We start from the raw sequence: 26,889 nt of genomic DNA on the forward strand, positions 1-26,889 counted from the left end.
TGAATGAATGAATAAATAAGCAAACTTCATTATGTCAGTCCTTACCTCTGGTTTATTTCCTTGAGAACCACAAGTTGCTGGTTCAAAGCTTGATGAAGAAGACATGGAACCCTGTGATTCTCGACGGCAAGATACACCATTGTTGTGATTAACATCTGCACAGCAAATTAATGAATCATTTTATTGAACAATTCAAACTCTGCACAAACCATAACCAAACAATAAGGAAGTAATAATAAAAAAAAAAAAGTCTAAAAAGTGTCCTAAGTGGCTACTTGGACAATCAAAATGCCTGATCGTCCAAGTACCCATAATCAAAGCTGGTTTTTAGACATATCTAAAAACAGCTTAGGCCTTTCCCCTGCCACTAAACGCACAGAGAAAAAAGAGGTGTGTTTAGAGGAGGGGAAAGGGCGGGCAGTGGGCGGGAAGTGGGCCGACCTACACCTAGGCGTACAACAGGTATAACCAAAACAGTTAAAGGTTGCCTAGTCGGCACTTAGACCTTTTTCACTTAGACGAAATAAAACCAGGTCTAAGTGCCGAAAAAGGGGCCGCTGAACTGATGGCCTTGGGCCATCAGTCAGCGGCCCGGCAACTTAACCATCGCAGCAGGACAGATGCCTCATCTCCGTGACCCGCAGCAGTTCCGGCAGAGGAGTGATGGCATCGCGGTAGGGGAGATGAGGCATCTCTCCTGCCACGATGGATCACTCCCCCCCCCTCACAACATCGGGGCAAGAGGGAGCCCAAGCCCTCTTGCCTCGCGGCAGCCGCAACCCCCCCAACACAACCTTTGTTAGGTTGGCCGGACAGATGGGTGCCAAACCCGTCCGTCCGGCAGGCAGCCAGAGAAGAATGGGGCCGGATTGGCCCAGCCTAACCAAAGCCCCGCCTACTGGTGGGGGCCTAAGGCGCCTGGGCCAATCGGAATAGGCCTGGGAGCCTTAGGCCCCTCCTGTGGGTGGGGCCTTAGGCACATCATCAACCATCAACCACTATTACTCAGAGGTCTTTCTCCTGGTTAATGCACATCAGTATCTCACTCCTAATCATGTTATGAATCCCTAAATTAAAAGCTTCTGTGATTTTTGCATTGAATTTTAACTAAAAACTCCTGGAACTTTCTAAGATCACTTCTTAATCTAAACTTTCTTCAGGGTATCCACTGTGTTGGAAATCTTGGTGTCATCTCTAAGATAACAATTCAAACATCATCAACGGTTGACTGCGAGAATCTCCAAAGGGATCTTACGACATTGGAAGAATGGGCGAAAAAGTGGCAAATGAGCTTCAATGTAGGGAAATGCAAGGTCATGCATATAGGGAGAAGGAACCCGATGTTCACTTACAAAATGGGGGGATCAATGCTAGGGGTCAGTAATCTGGAAAGAGACTTGGGAGTGATGGTAGACACGACATTGAAGGCGTCGGCACAATGCGCCACAGCCTCGAGGAAAGCAAACCAAATGTTAGGTATCATTAAGAAGGGTATCTCGACCAGAATGAAGGAAGTCATCATGCCACTGTACCGGGCTATGGTGCGCCCGCATCTGGAGTACTGTGTACAGTACTGGTCACCGTACCTCAAAAAGGACATGGCAATGCTTGAGGGCGTCCAGAGAAGAGCAACTAAACTGATTAAGGGTATGGAGAACCTTACATACACTGACAGACTGAAGAAGCTGGGGCTGTTCTCCCTGGAAAAACGGAGACTCAGAGGAGATATGATAGAGACCTTCAAGATCCTGAGGGGCATCGAAAAGGTTGACAAAGACAGATTTTTCAATTTGAAAGAAACCACAAGAACAAGGGGTCACTCGATGAAATTGAAGGGGGACAGGTTTAAAACAAACGCAAGGAAGTACTTTTTCACACAGAGGGTGGTGGACACATGGAACACCCTTCCGGAGGCCGTGATAAGAAATAGCACAGTACAGGGTTTCAAGGATGACCTGGATAGGTTCCTGGAAGACAAAGGGATTGAGGGGTACAGATAAGAGCAGTGGAAGGTTTAGAGATAAGTGTAGAGGTAGGTAATAAAATTAGTCAGGGACCGCTGACCAGGCAATATGCCTGATGGGCCGCCGCGTGAGCGGACCGCTGGGCTGGATGGACCTCTGGTCTGCCCCGGCGGAGGCGACTACTTATGTACTTATGTACATAGCCCGGGTCAAAGGCAGTTTTTCCTTTAGACAACTCATGTAGGCATCCAAAAGACATAAGGTAATGTTTAACTTGTAGATAGGGGAATATATCCTGGGGAGCCAAGTTCAGGGAATGGACGTACCTTCCCCAAGGCAGCATCACAAAACTGCCCCGCACATACTAACCCTTTTGCTTCCCAAGATACAATTATTCCTTCTCCCCTACCTGGATTCAGAGCAAATTAAGTTAAATTATTTACATTCTATATTTAAATTGGCTGATGTTTCACTGTATTTATTTATATACTATCTTCCTGGCACAAAGTCATCATTCCTAGCATTTTCAGAGCCTGCTTTATCAGAAATTTTCTTCCATTCTTTGCCATGGAAAATCAGATTACGCCAGGTCTTCTTTCAAATTTCTGTCCGTTATGTAGACAGAACATTAGGGATCTAGGCCCCTAAGGACAACACTGATCAAAAATTGAAAACCAGTTTGCAGTGAGACAGTTTTAATTCACACAGGTAAGCTAAACTCTGCAACATAATGTATGCCCACTTCAGCCAGTTATTCCAAATTAGATAGTTGTAGAGGGGCATTAGCGGAAGACAAAAAGCATCAATACAAACACAACAATAGACCACAGAGACTCTTTTACCAGACTTAATGACAGCAATTTTCTGTTGTTAAGAGTAGCTACTTTCCAAAGAAGTGCCCTACACATCTAAGAATTTGGGATATTTTAAGGACAAAAGAGAAACAGAGAACATATTAACATACAAAAATGAAGGCAGATAAAGACTATCTAGTCTGCCTATCCATGCCATCTACTATCCATTCCTTTCCCTTAGAGATTCAACTCTAATGATCCCAAACTTTCTTAAAATCAGATATACTTTTTGTCTCTACCACCTCCACCAGCAGACCATTATATGCATTCGCTACCTTTCCCATGAAAGTATTTTCTGAAGTTACTTCATATTCTATCCTCTTTAACCTTTATCCTATGTCCCCTCATTCCAGAGCTTCCTTTCAAAAGAAAGAAACTTGCCTTGTGCGGATTTATGCTGTGTAGCTATTTAAACATCTCTATCATTATCTCTCCTATTCTGCCTTTCTTCCAATTATATATATTGAGATCTTTAAGTCTGTCCTCATACACTTTGTGACGAAGACCACCAAACATTTAAGTAGTCTTCCTCTGGACCGACTCCATCCTTTTATATCTTTTTGAAGGTATGGTCTCCAGAATTCTACACAATATTCTAAATGAGATCTCACCAGAGTCTTATACAGGGGCATCATTACTAGAGAATGACATGGGGACACATTTTTCCCAGTCCTATCGAGTTCTTTTCCTGTCCCTGCCCCATTCCTGCAAGCTCTGTCCTCATCTGCACAAGCCTCAAACACTTTAAAGTCATAAGTGTTCGAGGCTTGTGCAGTTAAGACAGAGCTTACAGGAATGGGGCAGGGACAGGAAAAGAACTCGATAGGACTGGGAAAAATGTGTCCCCATGTCATTCTCTAATCACTACCTCTTTTTCCCTCCTGGACATTCCTCTTCCTATGCACCCAAGCATTCTAACTTTCACCGTCACCTTTTCTACCTCCAATACTGAAAATAATACTGATAAACAACTTGGGAGGGAGGCATATTTAATTTTTGTGGCAATCCATCCCTGTTACAAGTTGTGATATTTTGTCATAGGCTGGTGATCATGCTCCCCATTCCAGCCTTTGATGAATAACACTTCCCATTTATATGAGGCAATCAGATGAATATCTATACAAACAAAAAGGAAACGTAATCCCAATCTGTTGATCATCCTGCAGTACAGCTATTACATACTTCTATACCAACCATTCTGAAAGTCACAGTTCTCCTGTTTTATCTGCGATTTCCCCATGCTCTTGCTCCTTGACCAGGAAAAGATTGTCCCTTTCTTTTTCTTCTCAACATCATCCTCTCCCCATTCTTCATTGAGAGATCTTCCTGACTTTGTTTTATTACTTAGCTGTAATACACAAGGAATACTAGTTTAAAGAAAGCAGAAATGGTACTTATTATTCAGTTTTCTCAGCGACCGCTTTGAATTTCAATGAGAAATTTTAAGTACTTATTTAGTCATCATACTTATGTATTACTATGAAATATCATTTAATTATCTTGTTATGTTGATGTTATTCACAAAAAGGAGGAAATCAATCTCTGCGCAAACACCAAGAAGTCCAGGAAACGCAGAGAAGGCAAGGTTGAGTCATACGCCTTATGAACTTTATTGTTTATTTATATAGTTGCCGTTAAAGTGATACTGATATTTTGGCGCTACTACCTAGCCATTTTTGCACCTTAAAAATGTTCAAGCTAAAACACAGTAAAACCTCATTCAAATTAGATCATTAACAATGTGTCAGAATTTTGCAGTCACTGTGAATACTCAGTGTATATCCCCAGCTTTAACCTAGGCCCTCAGTTGTTTTGGGAAACTCTTAATGGCCTTGTCAATCAATCCATGTGGCAGGGTGTTCCAGATCATCTCCAACACTTCCTTGAGTCCAGCGATTGTTTGCAGCTTTGGGTGCAGTTTATGATAACCTCCAACATTGCTCCCCAGACATGGCTGTTAATGGAGTTTAGGTCCAGTGAACTTGGAGCTTCCAATTATTGAGATGATATATAGCCACTCTCATCTTTGCTCTGAAACATTGTTCTCATTTTGACCACTACTGACACCTTGTTCATGATCGCTGTTCTGAACCAAAATGCTTTTATAGAAATTATCTGCAAATTATCATATCATCAGATACAAATTATTCCCATTCAAATTATTGTTTATAAATGTCTATGTTACTGTGACATCATAGGTAAGTAGGTACCCTTTTTTAAAATAATGGTAGTGCAAACATTTTTGAATGTGCAAAAATCGCTGGGTGGTCACACTACAAAGTCTGTACCTTCACCGTGTTTAAAGATAATCTCATTCCACTTGTTACATAGATAGTAACAACAAATAAAGCTGTAAAATTTCACTTTGAAATTCCAAGCGGTTCTGCAGGCTGGCTAACAGGTACCATAAGGGATTGGCCTGTCAGCTGCAGACAACTGTCTGCTTCTTCTCCACACAGGTAGAGCGGAACCCACAAACAGGGAAATTCCCAGCACAAAAAAAAGCCTGAAGAAAATCTGAAAATAACTCAAAGAAAATAAAGAAAAGAACAGAACAGAAACACTCTTTCCAGCTCGAGTGCAGAAGGTAAACACTGTAGATCAGTGGTCTCAAACTCAAACCCTTTGCAGGGCCACATTTTGGATTTGTAGGTACTTGGAGGGCCTCAGAAAAAAATTGTTAATGCATTATTAAAGAAATGACAATTTTGCATGAGGTAAAACTCTTTATAGTTTATAAATCTTTCCTTTTGGCCAAGTCTTAATAATAATATTGTCATTTATAGCTAACGAGACATATGATCAAGAAAGTGTTTTATTTTACTTTTGTGATTATGATAAACATACCGAGGGCCTCAAAATAGTACCTGGCAGGCCACATGTGGCCCCCGGGCCGCGAGTTTGAGACCACTGCTGTGAAGTAGAAGGGTTACAGAAAATATCCAGAATGGATTCCTTCTGCACATGCTCATGGCCATGGGGAGATAGCCTGCTTGGCCAGAATGACACAACTATTGCATTGGACAAATAAAACTGTAAAATTTCACTTTGAAATGCCAAGTGGTTGCTGAAAAAACCCTAGGGCAGTGGTTCTTAAACCTGCCCTGGGGGGCTTCTAGCCAGCCGAGTTTTCCTAATGAATATACATGGGCAAAATTTGCCTATAAAGTAGGTAGTAGGCATGAAATTTCTCTGATGCATATTAGGGATATCTTGAAAACCTGACTGGCTGGGGGTCTCCAGGACAGATTTAAGAACCACTGCCCTAGGGGGTTACTTTTATTTTTGCCTCAACCTGTCTAGTACCCTATTTAAAAAAGGCTGGAACACATAGGGCAGTAGCAAATAAACTACAGAACTGGCCCAGTCTTTCTCAAATGGAAGGGGAGACATCTCTGTCCCCTTCCATCACTTCTTGGATTTCCCCTTGATCCATCTCCTCCCGGTTTACCTCCCAAACTGGGCTGCCTAAGGCCCTCAGTCTCCCAAAAAGAGGGCAATTATACGTTGCAATATATGCATACATTTTTGTAAACACACTGGGCCCGATATTCAAAGCATTTTAAATAACCAGGACAGGGGGGCGCAAACAAGCATTCCACTCTTCTGATTCTTCTCCCACTCCCACAGAAACACACAACTCCCCCACCCCCTTCTGATTCCTCTCCCAACTCCTCTTGAGGACTGGGTACTTTGGGTTAGATTCACTAAGGACACCTATCGTGTTCCGACCACTTTGCGACCCGATTTTCCTCCGACCTGATTCACTAACCTTGTGGCCGATCATCCTCCGATCCGCGCATGCAAATGAGGGGAAACAGCATGCAAAGTAGGAAGGACACGATTCACTAAACAAATGCAGGCACACCGACTCTGCCCCAATTCTCTTGCTCTGGCCACCCTGCTCTCTACCACGATTCACATGCTCTCTGCCCCGACTCTCCTGCCCTTTCTCACAGTGCAAGCCCATGGTTTTAAACCGCGGGTTTAAAGCAGGTTAAAAACCACGGGCTCGTGAAAAAGTAAAAAACAAAAGTAGTAAAAGTTTTCTTTCCAGCTCTGCTGGGCACAGATGGCCAGTGCATGCGCAGACCATCTACAGATAGTCTGCGCATGCGTCGGGATCGCTGGAGAGCAATCCGTGCGGTCAGTTGGGGGCGTGATTCCAAGCGCCCTCATTTGCATGAGGGCGCTTCGTGAATCAGCCCCCCAGCCACAGATCAGATCGCTCACGGATCGGATCCAATCCGTGGCCTTAGTGAATCTAGCCCTATGTACTTAATTTTCAAGGGAAAACTGTCTACAAAGTGCACATGTACAAAATGCACCTGCTCCTTCTGTGGACAGCAAAGGGATTAAAAAATGGATACATTTATAAAGGCAAATCTACCTGTGCTATTTACTTCCCAAAACTAATTACAGCTCCAGGAATGCCTCTTCTTAATCTAATTAAAAGTATATGCCTTGTGAAAGACCGTGCATACTTTTAGCCACTCTAAAAGGAGCAATTTTTACCCAAGGTATATAAGCAGGTAAACCTGTGATTGTAATAAGTTTGAAAATTGTCCTGAGCTTCCCATTACTAGGAGACCCTTTTACAAAGCAGGGCTAAAAGGTGGCTTTAATGCATGGCCTAAAAGAAATTACTGTAGGAACATCAGACTAAAGTTAGCTTTAATTTGTCTAGACATCAGTTTCAACTTATTCGAGCACTGAATCAGGACACTTCCATTATAATTCAATGGGCCGACAAGGGGTGTGGTACAGTTGTGCAGGACTATGATAAATATAAGGTGGAAGCAATGATTCAATTGAATAACACAGAATATTATAATGAGCTAATGAGTTATGAATATAAAAACTATGATTGATAACATTTTGTCTAAGACCAAATATGATGGCTTGATATCTCATAAGGAGTATAAATGGAGGACAGACGCTTGAGTGGGTGCAGCGAACTGTGAGAGTTTTTCTTTGGTAAACTTTAGCGCTGTGGAGTAACTCTATCCGGAAATGGGGAAGAGGAAAGGGACCACCCGCCCTAACCCTCCGGCGCTTGGGACCCCTCAGCGCTTGACACAACCAACAATTTTAAGCACTTTTGCCCACTCAGCTGACGAGAACTATCCTACCTTGGGGGGAGACTGGAGTCTTTGGGGAAACTCGGTGCAGGAGCTGCCCGGGTGTCGCTGAGACCGGAACAGAGGTCAATCCCTCCCCAACCCGGAAGTGAGTTGTTTTTTTTCATAACTCTTTATTGATATTTTCAAAAATAGCAATTACAACAAACAAAATATCCATAGAACAAAAATAATACAGCAAATATCGCAGTTCACTGAAGCATACTAAAACAAATTAAGACCCCCCTCCCCCTCCCACCCCAGGGTGGTCCTCCCCAGTGAAATATACCATATCCAACAAAAAAAGCAAGAAATTATACATTCACAATACAACTAAGGGAGAGCAAATAGCTTTCCAAGCAATGTAAGGATCCCAAACTTTAGAAAAAGTTGTCAGGCTGTTGGATTTCAAGACTGTCAATTTAGTCATCAAAAATATATAGTCTAGTTTACAACAAACAGCCGCCAAAGCCGGCAATGAAGGCTTCCTCCATTCCCGAGCCAACACTAACCGAGAAGATACAAAAATATAAGTGGCTAATTTATGGAGTCGAGAGCGAATCTCCATCGGACAGACACTCAACAAACAGTGTTCCGCCCATTCCGGATACTGCACCCCAGTAACAGTGTTAACCAAATCAACCCGGAAATAATTTGGTGCAAGGAGGTGCAGGAGCTCAGCTGCCCAGTGAGGGAAGGCTACACTCCAGCAGAGGAAGGACACCAGCACTGAAGCCTCAGAACGGTGTTGGTGATTTTTGCCACCTATCCCACAGCACCAGAGAAGGAGAGGTGAGAGGAGCTTCTGGAGGGAACAATATCAGTTTTGGGGAGTTGAAAAAATCAGAAAAAATTGATACGGAAGCACTCTGGCAGGTCATATCTATCATGGACACCAACCTTAAACTGAGTCTTTCAACTATTATAACTGATTACGGGACTATCTATTTCAAGGTGGAGCAGCAAGGGGTGCAACTATCTAGTTTAAGTGAAACATTGGAGAAACAAGAGGAAAATATAAAGGAAGTAAAAACTGTCCAAATGGAAATGGTTAAAGAAAGATCCTTTATTTCCTGTAAGTTGGAAAACTTTGAAAATTCACTTAGAAAAAATAACTTAAGGTTTTTGAATTTTCCCAAATGTCCCGTCATCTCACTTGTAAGATGGCGAGAAAATATTTTCAAGAGGTTCTTGACATTCCATTGGAAAATCTTCCTCCAATTGTTAGGGCTTATTATTTGGATATTAGGAGACCTCAAGGAGAATCTACTACTAATGAAAAACTTAAACATAATGCTGATATAAATCTGTCTTTTATTCCTGGAAAGTTCCCTTGAGATGGTTACAGATAAAACCACTTTGTTGTTGACATTAGCTTTGGAAAGTGATAGTGAATATGTTTTGCATTTATATTTCTGTCATATTAATGATGAGTTTTTGGGCTCAAATGTTAGAATTTTTCCAGAAAACCCAGAAGCAAAGGAAGAAATTCTTGGCTTTGCGACCAAGAGTCCTTGCTCTTGGGGCTATTTTTTTGCTTAAATTTCCAGCAAAATGTTATATTTCTTAGCAAACTAAAAATTTCCTTTTCTTTGAGTCCAAAGAGCTGTTAGATTTTATAGGACCAAAAGAAGGGTTGGTATCTTAGTCCAATGATAAATGACCTGTCATCCGGCTACTACCAGCAGAGGAAAACAAAACAACACAGCATTTCAACACGAATGTAGCCTCATTTTCAGGATTTCGATATGACTTTTTACCAAATAGCTTTTTTAATGGATTTCAGAAAACCAATAGTATTCATATTGGCTATACCTTTTTCGGTGTGGAAATATTTGAGCGATCTGAACTTGCACTGTGTTTAGAGACAGGGCTGCTAGGAACTTGCTGTGGGTCAGGAAGAGGGCGTCCTTCAACTTCTGCCAGCATACATTCTTGGTAGAGATGAGACTTCAAGAAACGTGTGTAGCTATCAAACTTCATCAAGTTAAAAATCTAAAAAAAACGAATGCAGTAGCTGTAAGTTAATGAGGCAGGCATCTATCAAACTTTAACACGGCAAGCGCAAAAACATAAGCCTAGATCTCTAAGTCAGAGGTTTCCAAATAAGTCAGGTTTTCAGGATATCTATAGTGTATACGAAGGAAAGACATTTGTATACAATGGAGACAGCACATGGAAGTAAATCTTATGCATGTTCCCTGACTCAGGGAACCACAGTTTTAAATCATTTGTGTGATTAAATTTCTTTCTGGTGTTATCCTAGAGCAGAATATGAGAGTCAACTGAAAGGTTTCTGGCCTAATCAAGAAAATAACATTTTTTTTTTTTTGGGGGGGGAGAGGAATGAAATTTATTTTTAACTCAATACATTTGTTCCAACTTTTTTCCAGTAAAATATAAACCGTCTAAACTAGAAAAATAGCTATTTAAAGCATCTATGACAGCAGAATCCAAAGAAAATTTCTTCATAGACAGCCATTTTTTCAGATTCAGAAACAGAAAGAAGTAGCATAGGGCCAAATCCAGAGAATACGGCAGATGGGGAATTAATTTGTACTGCAGTTTATTCGATTTCACCATCATAATTATTGATGTGTGAGCTGATGCGTTGTCCTGGTGGAAGAGAAACTTTATTCTTGGCCAAATGATGATGTTTCATCTTGATTTCGGGACTTAGGCATTGTAATAAGCCAGCACAGTATTCACCTTAAATGGTCTTTCCCTTTTTATGTGGACAATCCAAAAGACCTTAACCTTCCCAGCCAATGGAGCAGTTTTCGTTTTCTTCAGAGTCAGTTCATCTCTTGTAGTCCATTGTTAAGATTTTTTGTTTTCGTCTCAGGAGTATAGTAATGAACCCAATTCTCATCTACAGACACAGAACACTGCAAAAAGTCTCTCTCATTACGCTTAAAATGCTCAAACACATTTTTGAATTGTCCAGTCAAACTCACTTTTGGTCGACGATTAGCAAACACGGCACCCATTACTCAGTCAACTTCCTCATATAGGATGGTGTATAAATGTTCTGATTAAACGTCAGCAGCCTCTGCTAACTCATTTAGGATCAACCAGTGATCTTCCATCATGATTCGATAAACTTTATCAACCATTTTGTCAGTTATTACTGTTTTTGGACATCCAGAGTGTTCATCAACAATGCTTGTCTAGTCACGTTTAAACTCAGCAGCCCTCGCTTTTACTGTTGTAAATGAAGGAGACACATCACCATATACTGCATCTAACTCAGACTTAATTTCAGTAGGCGATTTTCCCTTCAAATGAAGGAATTTTATCTCAGCGATACTCAACTTTATCCATTTTTTAATTAAATGAAATAGTTGTTCACGTCAAAAGGCTGAAAGGACAAAGGTAGACGTCAGACTGGCTTGAAAATCTAGCAATAGATGTTTGTCATCGCCATCTGCTGGACAGCTATAGAATTCTGATGCTAATCTTGCTCTTTCTTGGTCAAGTCAGAAACTCTTCAAACTGACCCTCGCATATGGGAAAATAATTGTGCAGTACCATCTTCATTTAACTTTTCTTCAATTAATTTAACATGCACTCTATTTTGTGGTCAAAACAAATGCAAGTTTGAGACTTAAATAATACAGAATTCAGATTCTTAAAAGGCAAATTTAAATCAAGCTCACACTGAACTTATTTCAAGAAGAAAGGCATAGGATATGCCCAGAAGCAATGCTGTGCACTACCATACAGAAGGTCCCTGATTTGATTCCAGAGCTGAGTTTTTGATCCCTGGGCCAGCTGGGGCTACTATTACAGAGGCAATATTCATAGTTCCCTATCCCCCCACCCCAGGAGAAGGGGAAGCCATGACTATTGCTCAATGACAATATCTAAAGACTGTAATTGGGGTCCATGTAGTATTCTGAAGTTAGGCATGGTGCATGGCCCTTAACCATCACTAAAATGGACCATCACTAAAATGACTACTGTAGATAGATGATAGTAGTGTGGTGATAGAATATAGAAAGGCAGAGAATCCCTGGGTGGCTGTACATGGAGGCTCATGACACTGGAATCAGGCATGGTTCCAACTGAGATGAAGGCACAAAGGAGCAAAATCAAACTACAAGGTCAAAAAGTATAAATTTCAAAAACATCAGAATAAAAAGGGCAATTCTATAAGATTATACCTACATTTATGTGCCACTTCTGTGCATAAAATTATAGCATGCTAGCACTCTTATGTGTGCAATCTTTGCATGCAATCTTCAGCAGGTGGAACCTAGGACATTACCAGGTGGACTTTAGTCTATGGCCCAGAAATATCAAAGAAGAGACAAGTTAATTTAATCATGTATTTTTAATGAGAATAACTAATGGGCAGACTCGATGGACCATTCAGGTCTTTATCTGCCGTCATTTACTATGTTACTATGACATCTAAGGGCTATTCTGTAAGAGGTGTGCGTAAGTAGCATAGCATGTAAATGCAAGCAGAAGAATAGGTATGGGCAGAGCATGGGTGAGGCTCCCATTTACGAGTATGCATGTAACTTACAGGATAGTACTTGTATAAATTACGTGTGCTCTTGTCACATTTTTGCAGGCAGTTATGGCAGATCTATGGATGGTACAAGTATAATTGTTGGTTCAGTAACATTCGAGACAGAGTACCTGCAGAGTTGTCTTTCCTCTCAGGAATAAAAATTTAAATTGATAGAGCATCTAGAGTTTTAGGAGTTATCTTAGACTCTGCTCTCACAATGAAACCACAAGTGAAAAAATTAGATTTTTTTTTTGAGGATCATTTCCAATTGTTAGTTCAATTACTGATCTTACCTTATATCAACTATTGTAATAGAAACATGATGGCAGATAAAGGCTAAATGGCACATCTAGTCTGCCCATCCGCAGTAACCATTATCTCTTTCTCTCTCTGAGAGATCCCACATGCCTATCCCAGGCCCTCTTGAATTCAGACACAGTCTCTGTTTCCAGCACCTCTTCTGGGAGACTGTTCCACGCATCTACCACCCTTTCTGTAAAAAAGTATTTCCTCAGATTCCTCCAGAGCCTATTACCTCTTAACTTCTTCCTATGCCCTCTCATTGCAGAGTTTCCTTTCAAATGAAAGAAACTCGACTCATGCACATTTAACACCTCTATCATATCTCCCCTCTCCCGATTTTCCTCCAAAGAATACAGATTGAGATCTTTAAGTCTGTCCCTATAAGCCTTATCAAGAAGGCCACATACCATTTTAGTAGCCTTCCTCTGGACCGACGCCATGCTTTGTATTTGAGAGTCTCTGAAAAAGTGATCCACCAACTTAAGCTATTACAAAATCCTGTGGCTAGGCTGATTTTCAGACAAATAAATATGATAGAATTATTCCTCTACTGATGGTGATTAAGTGGCTTAATTTACTACTGACAGACCGTAAATTTGTGGTAAAATGTGGCAAGAAAATCTCTTCAGTGATGTCTACAAAAAGAGGACTGCCAAAGGCTCCACACTATCTGCCTTGCTATTTAATGTATACTTATCATCGTTGGGAGGAGTGTTGCAAGAATCAGATGTACACTATCGGTTCTATACAGACGATATCTGTTTCTTTTTTTTCAACTGAAACAGGAATTGAATATGTGAAGTTGTCAAACTGCATGAAGAAGATAGGCAATTAGATGAAAGTAAACCAATTGATGTTGTATTTATCTAACACTGAAGTAATATTTGTTGGTAATAATGAGAAATTGTTACAATTGAAGGAGATAGAAGTAAAGGAAGTAAAGATGTCTGTCTTCTCAAGTATGAGATTATTGGGGGTTTAGTTGGACAGTAAACTTACAATGCAAATGCATTTATTACATGTGGTAAAGGAAGCCTTTTTTCAGATGCGTATACTTTCCAAGATACGTCCTATGTGGTCGGTACCAGATTTCCAACAGTGATACAGAGCCTTGTTATCATGAAATTGGCTCATTGTGCTTTTGTCATGACATCAACGGGCTCTTCATCAGTTTGTCACAAGTGCGTTGTCCGGATGAATGGCGTCTCTTAAGCACATAAGCAGTGCCTCTGCTGGGTCAGACCAGAGGTCCATCATGCCCAGCAGTCCGCTCACACGGTGGCCCATCAGGTCCAGGACCCGTATAGTAATCCTCTATCGGCTGCGGATGCAAGTCACTAAAGCAGGTCGCCGAACAGACGCCAAGTAGACGATTTCTAAGCTCCTTTTTGAGCTTTAATTTATCCTTTAACATGCCGAAAAGAAGGGGAAAGAGCACTGGTGGGGCCTCCCTGCGCTCCGGAACACCTACCTCCGGAAATATTGAAGCGCTGTTTCGGCGATTCCAGGGCACCATGACAACGTTGGGAGATTTGCGGTTAGAGACACCTCATGTGAACGGAATAGAGGTGTCTCACCGAAGTTTTGAGACCACGTTGAGTCCCGATGTAAGACCTCCTCCTATGCACCCCCGTGCAACCAGCTCCCCAGGGGTCAAGAGCCTACCGGAAGTCGGGAAGGGCTCTCCCCCGGAGGCTGCGCGGAGCAGTGTTGAGGAAGCCGCTTCAGGCTCACAAGCTCTGCAGGAGAGCCTGAATACGGACGGGGTTGCAGTAACAACTGAAACTGGACCTACTCTGGCGGAGGGAAGTGGAGGAGAGCGGTCGACTGGTGAGCAAAAACTTTTGATTACTCATTTACAATTTCCTACTATAGTTAAGCCCCAAGAAGTTACTCTAGATGCCTTGTGGGACTTGGTGGCTAATATGGTAAAAACAACTAATATTCAACAAGTGCAAGTGGAGGGGAAAATGAAAGACCAAGAAAAAGAAATTTCCTCAATAAAACATGACATTGTTGACTCTAATATATCTTTGGATAGTATCAAAAGTGAATTAAAATCTTCCAAACAGCTTCAAGAGATTTAATTAAGGACAATGTAAATTTGAGAAGGAAGATTGAGTCATTTGAAAATTTTTCAAGAGCCAACAATATCAGATTGATTAATTTTCCACGAATTACAACCACCACGCTGCGTGAGATGTTAAAACGATACCTGACAGAAATATTAGATGTTCCTGAGGGTTCATTACCTCCATTTACACAGGTGTACTATATTCCCAAGAAAAATCAAATTCAGCAACAGGAAGAAAGCCAAGGACCAATGGATGTATCAGCATTATTGGAATTATCAGATAGAGAAATGGCTACTCCCGCAACATTAGTGGCAACTTTAGCTCTAACAATGGACAAGAATTGGATTTTGAAACTTTTCTTTAAAAATAGAGCGAAAGAATTTATGGGACTTAAAATACAAATGTTTCCAGACTTAGCTAGGGACACACAAAGGCGAAGAAAAGAGTTTCTTATGTTAAAACCGGGAATTATAGGTCTTGGAGCAACATTTTTCCTACGATATCCTTGTAAATGCGTTATACAATATAATTCTCAAAAATATGTTTTCTTTGAGCCTTACCAGCTGACATCCTTCCTATCTCTTTCTCGGCTCGAGAAGGAAAAGAAAGAAGGAGTATAGAAAAATAGATGTCCTCACCAGCTGACTAGCATTATTTTCCTTAATAATAATTTCTTGTTTTTCCGTTCATAATAACATTTTGGATCCTAAGTGGACTTGAGCTGAATTAAGTTTAATTAAGTATCTTTCAATTTATAATATTATTGTGATTTTCTTTCCTGACTTAACAGCTTTCTGTACAAGTTAATCTTGAATTGTATTTTTGAAAATTGAATAAAGAAATTAAAAAAAAAAAAGTAATCCTCTATCTATACCCTTCAATCCCCTTTTCCTTCAGGAAATCATCTAATCCCTTCTTGAACCCCAATACCTTACTCTGTCCTATCACATCCTCTGGAAGCGCATTCCAGGTATCCACCACCCTTTGGGTGAAGAAGAACTTCCTAGCACTGGTTCTAAATCTGTCCCCTCTTAATTTTTCCGAAAGCCCTCTCGCTCTTGTAGTTTTCGAAAGTTTGAAGAATCTGTCCCTCTCCACGCCTTTCATGAACTTGTAAATCTCTATCACGTCCCTTCTAAGTCTCCGCTTCTCCAGGGAAAAGAGCCCCAGTTTCTCCAATATTTCAGCATATGAAAGGTTTTCCATACCTTTTATCAATCGTGTCGCTCTTTTCTGGACCCTCTCAAGTATCACCATATCCTTCTTAAGGTACGGCGACCAATATTGGAAGCAGTACTCCAGATGCGGGCGCACCATCTCCCGATACAACGGCAGGATAACTTCTTTCGTTCTGGTTGTAATACCTTTCTTGATAATACCTAGCATTCTATTCGCCTTCTTAGAGGCCACTGCGCACTGTGCCGACAGCTTCATTGTCTTGTCCACTATTACCCCCAAGTCCTTTTCTAGGGTACTTTCACCCATTACCAGCCCTCCCATCGTGTAGCTGTACTTCGGGTTACTGTTTCCTACATGCAAGACTTTACATTTCTCTACATTAAACGTCATCTGCCATCTCATCGCCCACTCCTCCAATTTGTTCAGGTCCTTTTGTAAATCCTCACAGTCCTCTTTAGTCCCAACTCCACTAAATAGTTTGGCGTCGTCTGCGAATTTTATTACTTCGCACTTCGTCCCTATTTCTAGATCATTTATAAATACATTGAACAGCAGCAGTCCAAGTACCGACCCCTGCGGAACACCACTTGTGACCTTCCTCCAGTCCGAGTAGTGGCCCTTCACTCCTACCCTTTGCTTTCTACCCGCCAACCAATTTTTGATCCATCTGTGTACTTTTCCTTCCACCCCAATGGTTCTTCAGTTTCCGTAGTAGACGTTCATGGGGTACCTTGTCAAAGGCTTTTTGGAAATCTAAGTATACGATGTCTATGGGGTCCCCTTTGTCCATCCGTTTGTTTATTCCTTCGAAGAAGTGCAGTAAGTTCGTTAGGCACAATCTTCCCTTGCAGAACCCATGTTGGCTTGTTTTCATCAATTTATTCCTTTCTAGATGCTCATCGATACTGACTTTTATCAGCAATTCTGCCATCTTCCCCGGAACCAAAGTCAAACTTACCGGTCTGTAGTTCCCCGGGTCACCTCTCGATCCCTTCTTAAAGATGGGCGTAACATTAGCTATCCTCCAATCCCCCGGGATCCCTGTTTTCAGGGATAGATTACAAATCTGCTATAGTAGTTCCGCTATTTCCTCCTTTAGTTCTTTCAATACTCTAGGGTGGATTCAGTCCGGGCCCGGAGATTTGTCAGTTTTTAATCTATCTATCTGCTTGTGTACGTCTTCAAGGCATTCAAGTTCAAGTGGTTAGTGGGAAAACTTTCTGGGCAACCATAAATCTCCTTCATACAAGGAAGGAGTTCAGAATCTCCTTGACTCATATCAGACACTTGGCTGTCGCATTTAATTAATTAAAAATGTAATTAAAAATGCACTTTCTGCACTCACATCTTGACTTTTTTTCTGGAAAATCTTGGTATGGTGAGTGATGAGCAAAGAGAACGTTTTCCCCAGGAATTCAGTTAATGGAGCGTCACTACCAAGGTTTCTGGAATGAGAGTATGATGGCCGACTACTGCTGAATGTTGTGCCGTGACAATCCAGACACAACTCACAAAAAGAAATCATACTCTAAGCATTTTTGAAGAAATATTGGTTGCTAAGTGACACAGGCCAGTATAATTATGCCATGCTGTGTGCTTATTTGACTTTGGACCAAAGATACTGCAAAATTTTTTTAAGTTGATGCTGCAATTCTTAAAACCCTATCTGCTAAAACGCTATAAACTAACTAAAAGTTTATGTGACTGAAAAAAACCTAATAACAGATCTGAAATCAGCCTGAAAAAGTGATTTAGAAAAATGTGTTGTGTTGTCAAATAATGCTGAAAAAAATGTTTTTGTTGCCTTGTATTATGAGAGCTGTCAAATTAAGTTGAAGGAATATATCTGGATATGTAGTGAAGAGAGGAATAAATTTTATAGGAGTAAGCTTCAGGCAGCTCAGCATAATCCAAAGGAGTTATTTTATACAGTCCACTTCTTAGTTAATGGTCATGAAGAAGTTGGGGTAGAGAGCGTTGACCCTGATAGATATGCTAGATATTTGGTTGAGAAAATTGAGAATTTCATTGATATGGGGAATGAAAATGGAATATATGAAAGTAGAAGTGGTGATCAAAACCAATTTGAAGAATGGCTAGAATTTTATGAGGTGACAAGAGGAGGAAGTAAAAAGAATAGTAAATAAATTAACACCAACAAGATCATTATTTAAGCCACGTTCGTCAGGGTTACTTAAATCTGTTATTAATGAAGGAAGTACAGTGTTGACAAAGACTGTAAATAAATCGCTGAAGGACGGAGTTGTTCTTGATAGCTGCAAAATTGAGACTGTAAAATCCATATTAAAAAAACATAATATGGATTCAGGAGTTCTGGGAAAGTATAGGCCACAGTGATGCCAGTGATATCAGTGAAAGGTGATGTTAGAAAAATTAGAAGAATAATTGGTTTGACAGGTATCAATATGTGTTTAGGAAGGGTTGTGGGGTAGAAACCCCTTTTGTTATCCACCTTGGACATACTTTGGAAAGGTTTAGATGTGGGAAAAACATACTGTATGTTGTCGGATATTTCAGCAGCCTTTGATACTATAGATCCTATGAAGTTACTTCACTGCACTAGAAATCTAAATATGGTAGGTGCAAAATGTTTGAATATCCTTTCATTTGGCACTTTGTAACATCATCTTCAGCACAAATAACAGTTCCAGTGTTCCTATGGCTAGCTGACAGTTTCTTTATTCTTGTTTATGAAATTTTCCCCACTATTCCTTAGAGAAATTATTCATAAACATTCTAAGGTATCCATGAATGCTCTACATGCTTGAAATCTCCATACAGATTATCATTAATATTCAAGTTTGGGGTTTACATAGTTTCATCTTCTGTTCCTGCAAGTAATTCACTGTTGATTTAGAGATATGTTTCAGACTACTGTCTTGTTTCTTAGCTTCAATTTCTTCTCCAACTGTGGAACATTAGCTTATAGGATATGTACAGTCAAATTCATTCCCCCTTTCACCTGAACAATATTTTCTGTGACACTTGCTGCCACAAAACTCCCAAAGCATATTAGATCCATTCCTGTACTTAACGGTTGACAAGGTGTTCTTTTCTTCAAATGTATCCTAAGAGTTTGTGGCAAAACAGTTCAATTTTCATTTCATCAGATCAAAAGATTTCATTCTAAAAAGTTGAAGTCCTCGTTCACTTTGATGTAGCAATAGGTAGTGAAATGGGGGTCCTTGTCAGGAATCCAGAAGTGGCATATTCAATCAAATTTGGAGCGTTGTGATTTGAATTGCCCTTTGTTAATCCTGGGAATGCTGAAGAATTAGATCTATGGTAGACAGTATATATTTTGTAAGTCTCTGCAACATCTGTTTTAAGTTTTTTATTTATTTTTCATACAACAAGTGTATCACATAAATTTATAAAATTTCATTGAGTATACACTTGATATTCCTTCATGCATCACTGTAAATACAACATATCATTATATAATCCTTTACTATAATATTGAAAAAGTATATAGTACTTAATAAGTATACCAACTATTACTCAAATTATAAACCCATCCCCTCCCCTTCCATTGAAAATTGCATACAATACAAGATATAATGATAAATTATTTATATTATGAGATGAATAAAATAAACCCACCCACATCCCCTCTTATCAAATATCTTATTATGGGAAAATTGTATCATTCATTGCAAAAGTCTGTTAATGGTCCCCAAATCTTCTTAAACTTATCAATATAACCTCTTTGTGTTGCAAATGTACACTCCATTTTATATATAAATATAGTCTCTGCAACATCAAAGAGAACAAGGACTAAGTTCTTGAGGTCTTTTCCTCTTCCCGGAATAATTGATACTCTTCTTCTTTCTCCTTTTTTCTGATTATAGTATTAGGATTTATAGTTTGCCATTTACTTATATTTTGGGGGTTTCCATTAAAGTTTGAGGGTGTTGTTGGTTGTTGTTGGGTTGTTTTTTTTGCCATGTCTGGCTTTTATTTTCTCCTTAACTAATCATTCTCCATATACTCTGTGCGCTCATTTCTGTACTCACCTATATACTTCCTCTTCCTTTTATGTTTTCTTTTCTTGTTATTTATCATTCGAATAAATCATCACCATATTTTTCACAACAGCCCTGCTCCCACTCCTACTCTCTTCCTATCCTTGTATTAAAAAACTCTCTTCTTTAAACTTATATGTCATGAAACATTAAATTATTCTGCTCTGGTTTGTTCACTGGTTATACCCCTTTTCAACATGGGGCTCCTTTTACAAAGGTGCGCTAGCGTTTTTAACGCAAACACCGGATTAGCACATGCTATAGCGCGCGCTAGCCGAAAATCTACCGCCCACTCAAAAGGAGGCGGTAGTGGCTAGCGCGTGCGGCAATTTAGCGCACACTATTCCGCGCGTTAAGGCCCTAGCGTGGCTTTGTAAAAGGAGCCCATGGTGTTCTGGCAAGGCATGGTATTAAATCAGAAAACAAAGAATCCAACTATAATAATTTTCTATAAAATCAGAGAGTGAAAATTCAAGTGCATTTTGTTATAAGTATGTCTTTAGTACTGTTCAAGTACAATATACCTACCGTGAATATTACAACCTAGTTGACTTCCATCTAGCAGTTAATGTGATACTTTAAAGTGGTATTCTTTAACCAATCTAATTTTAATAATAAACACCATAATCTTCACAGAGGCTACAGACATATGAAATAATACTGTTTGCTTCTATCTTGACAGTACTCTGGCAGGAGATGAAAAACAGTGTAATGTTCAGAAAACTACCTGAAGCTGTGGTTCCTTGAAGATTTCTGGGTGTGGTGCATTCAGAATATCATCAGCAAGCTGCGCCTGGCTATCAATGTTTACTGGCATCGTGGCCTTGCTGCACAGAAACTTATTAAAGATCTCCCGGGCTCTGTAAGAAAGCTACCAAACAGAAAATCTAAGAACACTTTGTTACTTGCAAAAGATAGGCCCCCTCATTTAATAACTTGGCATCTATAGACAGTCGCTATGTGTGTGTATGTTATAAAATATTAGCACTTACGTGTATATAAGGCACACATTTATTTAAGTGCTAGTGCTATTCTATAATTTATACACACAAGTTGCTTGGGCCATATTCTATACATGGTGCCGTCTAGAATGGCGCTTAGAATGAATCTATAAAAGGTGCATACACCTTATAGAATCACTGCGCATCATAACTTTTAGGTGCACCCATTTAGATCAACGAAAACACCTGCACCTAATTTGCATGTGGATCAGGCGTATTCCATAACAGTGCACCTAACTTTTAGGAGCACCCACAATCCGCCCGCCCATGCCTCCCCTCTCCTGACCACGCCCATTTTCAGATTCGCACACTAGAACTGGCATGCATCACTTTATAGAATGTGCCTATCAAGTTGCGTGTGTAACTTCTAACTAGTGCTGATTAAGTGTCGATTAGGTGTTAATTACAAATTGACAGGGCTGATTAAACAATTAAATTCTACGCAAATTGGCTGTGTGCACCAATTTGCACACACAACTTCTGGCACTATATACAGAATTTGGGGGTTAGTGCATAAGTATGAGGGGGCATGCATGTGGGTAGGTCTCCCAGTTACACATGTAATTTATAGAATACTGTAAGTTGTGTGTAAAATGATGCATTTAGGTGCCAACAATTATGTCTGCTATAGATACAGCTTAACGGTTCATGTTATAATGACAATGAAAAAAAGAACCTAGGGTAACAACGATCACTCACTCACACTAGGTGTTGCTGACAATCAAATATTTGATAAGGTTTAGCAATCAATTAAGATCAAACTACACACATCATGCCAGAGAGTAAAACCTTATCAAATATTTGTCAGCAATACCTTGTATGAGTGAGTGATAGTTAACTATTCATACCTACATTTTGGCACACCAGTGCCAATTCTGTAACCATGCCTGGGTACAGAGATGCCATTATAGAATTAGCCCTCAGCGGGCATGATCAGTGCACTCAAATTGTGGGTACCTAGTTATAGAATTGCCCCCAAGCTCACTAAGGGGGTCATATACTAACAGCTAATGTGTCTCAAGAGCTATTAGATAGAATGGGCCCTGCAGCAGATAATGCACAATAATGCTGTTAGATTGCTTTGTTCATTAGTAACTGACCTCCTAAATCTTTTTTTAAAATGCAGGCTCATGAGGTTATTTATAACCCATTTTTATCATCTCATTTTAATTCAATCTTAGATTACGATAATTTAAAACTCACAGAAACCACTCAGGATAACTGATTAGATTTTGCATTGATATTACAGCTTTAAACCCATCTCCAGCTGTGAAGGAGGTATCACCTAGGGCTATCCGTGACCAAGTCTTCCTGGGCGATCCGTGACCAAGTCTTCCTGGGCGATCGATTCATCAAGCCTCCTCGTGCAAATGCAATCGGAGGCATGTCCCACAGCGACTGCATGGATCGCTGCAGAGTGATTCCGACACATGCGCAGACCATCTTCTTTGCCTGTAGATGGTCTGCACATGTGCTTGCTCTCAGCACAAGCGCGGGAGGTAGAGGGGGATCGAGTTGTACAGTCTTCTGCTGTAAGGCCATATTGATAATAATTCTGAAAGTGGAGGTTATTTTTGATCGGGACTTCCAGATACATCTTTTTAAAATACAGGCACACTTAGGAGGAGCACAAAGAAGCCCTCCGGTAAGGGAGGGTTGACACAGAAGAATACACTTGTTTTCCTCCCTGCCCCATGAACACATGGTTGCGCTAGAGCGGTCGCGCAACTCTTCTCATGCTAGGGAACGGGGAAATGCCAGGTCAGGGCACTGAGACGACACGCACTGAGATCAGCCGGGGCTGGTGGTGAGAAGTGCAGCCCCGCTTTTAACCCATGGGTTAAAACCGCAGATTAAAAACACGAGTTCGCAGAGAGGCAGGGTGGCAAAGAGCAGGGCAGTATGTCAGAATAGAGCGGAGAGGCAGGGCAGCAAAGAGCAGGGCAGAGGAGAGCAGCAGAGAGCAGGGCACTCTTTTGATGGTTTCAGGAATGCAGGGCTGGGATTTCAGGCAGCGAGCAGGACAGTCAGAAAGGACATGAGTGACTGGTCCCCAGCAGTCGCTTCTTTTTTGATCGGCCAGCCCAGTCGTTGTTCATGATTTTGGTTAGTGAATCGCTGCCTTCCTACATTTGCAAGCCATTTCCCCTCATTTGCACGTGCGGATCGGGTGCGGATCTGCTTGGGAGGAAGGTTAATGAATTGGGTCGGGGTCGTAAAGTGGTCGGATCATGATCGGTGGGCTTAGTGAAATCTAGCCCTTAGTCAAATACCTTTACCAGAGTACTGATTACTTGGAAAAGAGGCCTTGTACAGGGACAGAGCCCAAGGAGACAGGCACAAACTTTGTTCCTGTGTCACTTTTTAAAAACCTGAGATTAATATTAATATGTAAAAATTTAACACATCTTAAGACAATTGGCAACTGAATTCAATGATTTAAAAAACTTCAAAAGCTGCTTTTGGATTTAAATGAACCACTGCTAAATGACTTCATTTGTGTCTTGTCTGCCTTTGATAGGGCAACAAGAGTCTTATCTGCTGATCAGACTCCTATCATCTACAATGTCCTTCTATCATATGCCCAGCTGCTCAAGCATCTTACTGTTATTGCAACAGATTCATCCAGCGTTGATGGCACCAAGGAGCATTTCTAGCATTTAATAGACATTTATTTTCTTGCTTATCCACTACACAGTTCCAGTTCTCTTCTACACCCATGTCCGAAAGACAATCCAATTACCTTCCCAGATTATGTAAAAACATAGGCAACTGAATCTTTGGGAAGGTTGTATCAAAACCTGATAGATAGATATGAAAGGCTCTATTTGTGATTTATAAACAGTTGCACAGAATATTGTCCCTTTTTATACTTTAATAAAAAGATTTAAATATAAAATCATAAATGTTCAAGACTTGTGCAAATGAGGACAGAGTCTGCGGGGATGGGAACAGAGCTTGTGGGGACGGGACGGGGACAGAGTTGGAACCTGTGGGGATGGGGGACAGAGCCTGCATGAACAGGGTGGGGACAGGGTTAGAGCTTGTGGGGACAAACTTTGTCCCCATGTCATTCTCTACTGGGGATTTCAGTCAGGTATCTTGCTTCTATCAACTTAGCCACCCATCAACCTTTGATAAGTGAATGAGTACCCGGAGTAAAGATGACTACGGAAAACAATGGCAAACCACCCCAATAATAGTCTGCCACAAAATCATCACACAACTGATGTTATCAGGTAGTTCTCTGACCCCCATACCATATTTCCTTGTGACAGTGTTCTTCGATGCAAGACCCACAGGTCATTGACAGCCACTGGGAATTTGGGTTTTTTTGAGCCTGGATGTACACTATAGGCCTTGAAAAAAACACATTCCCCTCCACTCCCTCTTGCCTTGGTGGCCATTTGGACACCCCCCACCCCCACCTCATGGTCACCTGGTAGTGGTTGTTAATTTTTAAGGTACAGAATAATTTAGGCCTGCACAGTAAATACTCCAATGCTCATAAAATTCCTACAAACATCGGAGCATTTACCTCACCAGCCCACACTAAAAACCTTTAGCGCAGCTTGATAGAAGAAGGGGTTAGTGTCTCCTCTTATTGCTTCAATTTTATGATTTATCAACCTACACGATCTTTAAGATCCACTTATGCAAATCTTTAGAATATTTCTTCCTTTAAAGTAATTAGATTAGAGAAATGCTGAGTGTCCATTTTTAAAGTATGGGAATCTAAACTACAGAATGGTTTGCCTCTGTCTTTGAGATAACATTTATAGATTTGCTTACATGAAAGATGAAAATGCTATTGTTTCCACAGGCATACAGATATTGAGTTATTCTCAGAATATGTTTTAATAGAATGACTTGATATGTATTTTTGATAACATATATTTGAGAGATGTGTGAGAGCTGCATTAATGACTAATGTATCAATGCCATTTTTGTTTATCATTTGCTTTTTGTGAATCATTTGCATTTTTGTTTATCATTTGCTTTTTATTAGAAAAATAAAATCACCAGACAACAAAGATAGGAAAAAATTATTTTAGTTTCAGTTTAGTGATTGAAACATGTAAGTTTTGAGAATTTACATCTTCCGTCTTTATATTTTGCACCGTACAGGAGGAAATGCATCTCTTTCTATTTCTCTGGTCTTGCACTGTATGCAAAGGTTGGCTACTTAGAGTTTCCATTTAAATTTTGTCTACATTATCACTTTTAGTTTGTAGACACTTATCCTGTATTTAAACAGGAGCTATCTGGGATCTTCACAGGTGACCGATGCCAGCATGCATTGGTCAATGGCATGGCCCAAAATAGGTTTGATCTCCTTCAGCTCTTTTGAACCTGATATACAAATCAGTGACGACTACTGCTTTGTGGTAAGCCATTCTGATTTGGAAACTCATCCTTTCAGTTCAACAGAAGATTTTTAAAAAGTCATTTTGAGCCATGAAAAGAAGACTTCCATCTCCTGTTCCACCCTCAGAGAGGCAAAAATATGCCTTTGCTTTTAGAAATTTAATTGAAAGGTTTTTCCTTTTTGGCAGCATATGCAATCCACAAGATCTTATTTTTACATTGTGATTTATCAACAAGTATATTTTTAAATCAGGAAAGAGGCAGAATTAGACACAGCAATTCTCTCAACCAGTACTACTTGCAATCAGTGAGAAAAAAAACACATAGGTTCTTGAAATAAGCTGTTTTTCTGTAAACTAAATATGATGAACCCCACACTATCTTAAATCTCTGGCAACCACAGGATCGATATTCAGCCGGGATCCAAGTGGGTTTTGGCTTTGAATATCCAGGTATGTTTAAGCTGGCTAACACATAGCTGCTTAAGTCGATATTCAGCACTTAAGCGGCCATGAGATACCACATAAAAATAGGGCAGACTTTTATGAAGTCCCAAAATTTATATTGTATACCTGGGCTGCTTAAGGGGCTGAATAACAGCACTTAAGCGGCCAAGTGCTCACTCTGCCCCCAGAATGCCCTCAACATAGCCAGATTTGTGTTCAATGCTAATCATGATATTCAGCGGCACTTAGCCAGTTTAATGCGGCTGAAAATTAGTGGCTAGCCCCGACCAAGTGGTTTAACCAGCCAGCGGCTGACTAAATTTATTTATTTTAAAAATTTATTACCTGCTTATAAACTAAGCTTTAAATATTGGGCCTCACATTTCTACTCTCTTTTTATAGGTTTAAAAAAACTGTCAGTGTATCATAAAACTAAAATATTCTCAACCCTGCTTCACCTTTAGAAGGAACAGTTCATTAATGCAGCAATTCCTAAATGTTATGCTGCATCGCAGCTATACATAGGTACCTAAGAATCGCCATACTGGGTCAGAATAAAGATCTATCTAGCTGCTTCTAACAGTAGCCAAGGCAGGTTACAAATACCTGGCAGGCTCAAAAGGTAGCACGATTCCATGCTACTTACCTCCAGGGATAAGCAATCCATCTTAATAATGGTAAATAGACTTTTCCTCTAGGAATTTGTCCAAACCTTTTACGAACCCTGCTATGCTAACTACTTTTATCACTTTATGGCTTAACTATGTACTGAGTGAAAAATTATTTTGTTTTACAGATATTACTATGTAAATTCATGGCATGTCCTCTAGTCTTTGGACTTTTATTTTAAAGAGTAAACAAATCAATTTCTGTTTATCTGTTCCACTCTGCTCAAGATTCTCTAGACCTCTATTCTATCTCTCCCTCCCCTACTTCCCAGCCATATTTTCTCTAAGCTGAAGAGTCCTAATCTCTTTAGCCCTTCCTCATATAAGAATCATCCAGGTACTG

The 26,889-nt window shown here is 40.3% G+C and overlaps 1 protein-coding gene across 4 annotated transcripts in view; it reads right to left on the reverse strand.

Annotated features, from left to right (window-relative positions):
• RGS12 (regulator of G protein signaling 12) overlaps nucleotides 1-26,889 on the reverse strand; it is a 240,664-nt gene that overhangs the window by 71,891 nt on the left and 141,884 nt on the right. For 2 of the 4 annotated variants that reach the window (XM_033950323.1, XM_033950313.1), the window contains exons 7-10: nucleotides 20,791-20,934; nucleotides 9,754-9,933; nucleotides 4,001-4,166; nucleotides 46-155 (exon numbers count right to left, since the gene is read on the reverse strand). In XM_033950323.1, the coding sequence (XP_033806214.1) occupies nucleotides 46-155; nucleotides 4,001-4,166; nucleotides 9,754-9,933; nucleotides 20,791-20,934 (600 nt within the window). The remainder of the gene's footprint in view (nucleotides 1-45; nucleotides 156-4,000; nucleotides 4,167-9,753; nucleotides 9,934-20,790; nucleotides 20,935-26,889) is intronic. The other 2 variants (XM_033950333.1, XM_033950342.1) reach the window with 2 other exon arrangements.

This window comes from Geotrypetes seraphini, chromosome 1 (genome assembly GCF_902459505.1).
Source record: "Geotrypetes seraphini chromosome 1, aGeoSer1.1, whole genome shotgun sequence".
Lineage (NCBI taxonomy): Eukaryota > Metazoa > Chordata > Amphibia > Gymnophiona > Dermophiidae > Geotrypetes > Geotrypetes seraphini.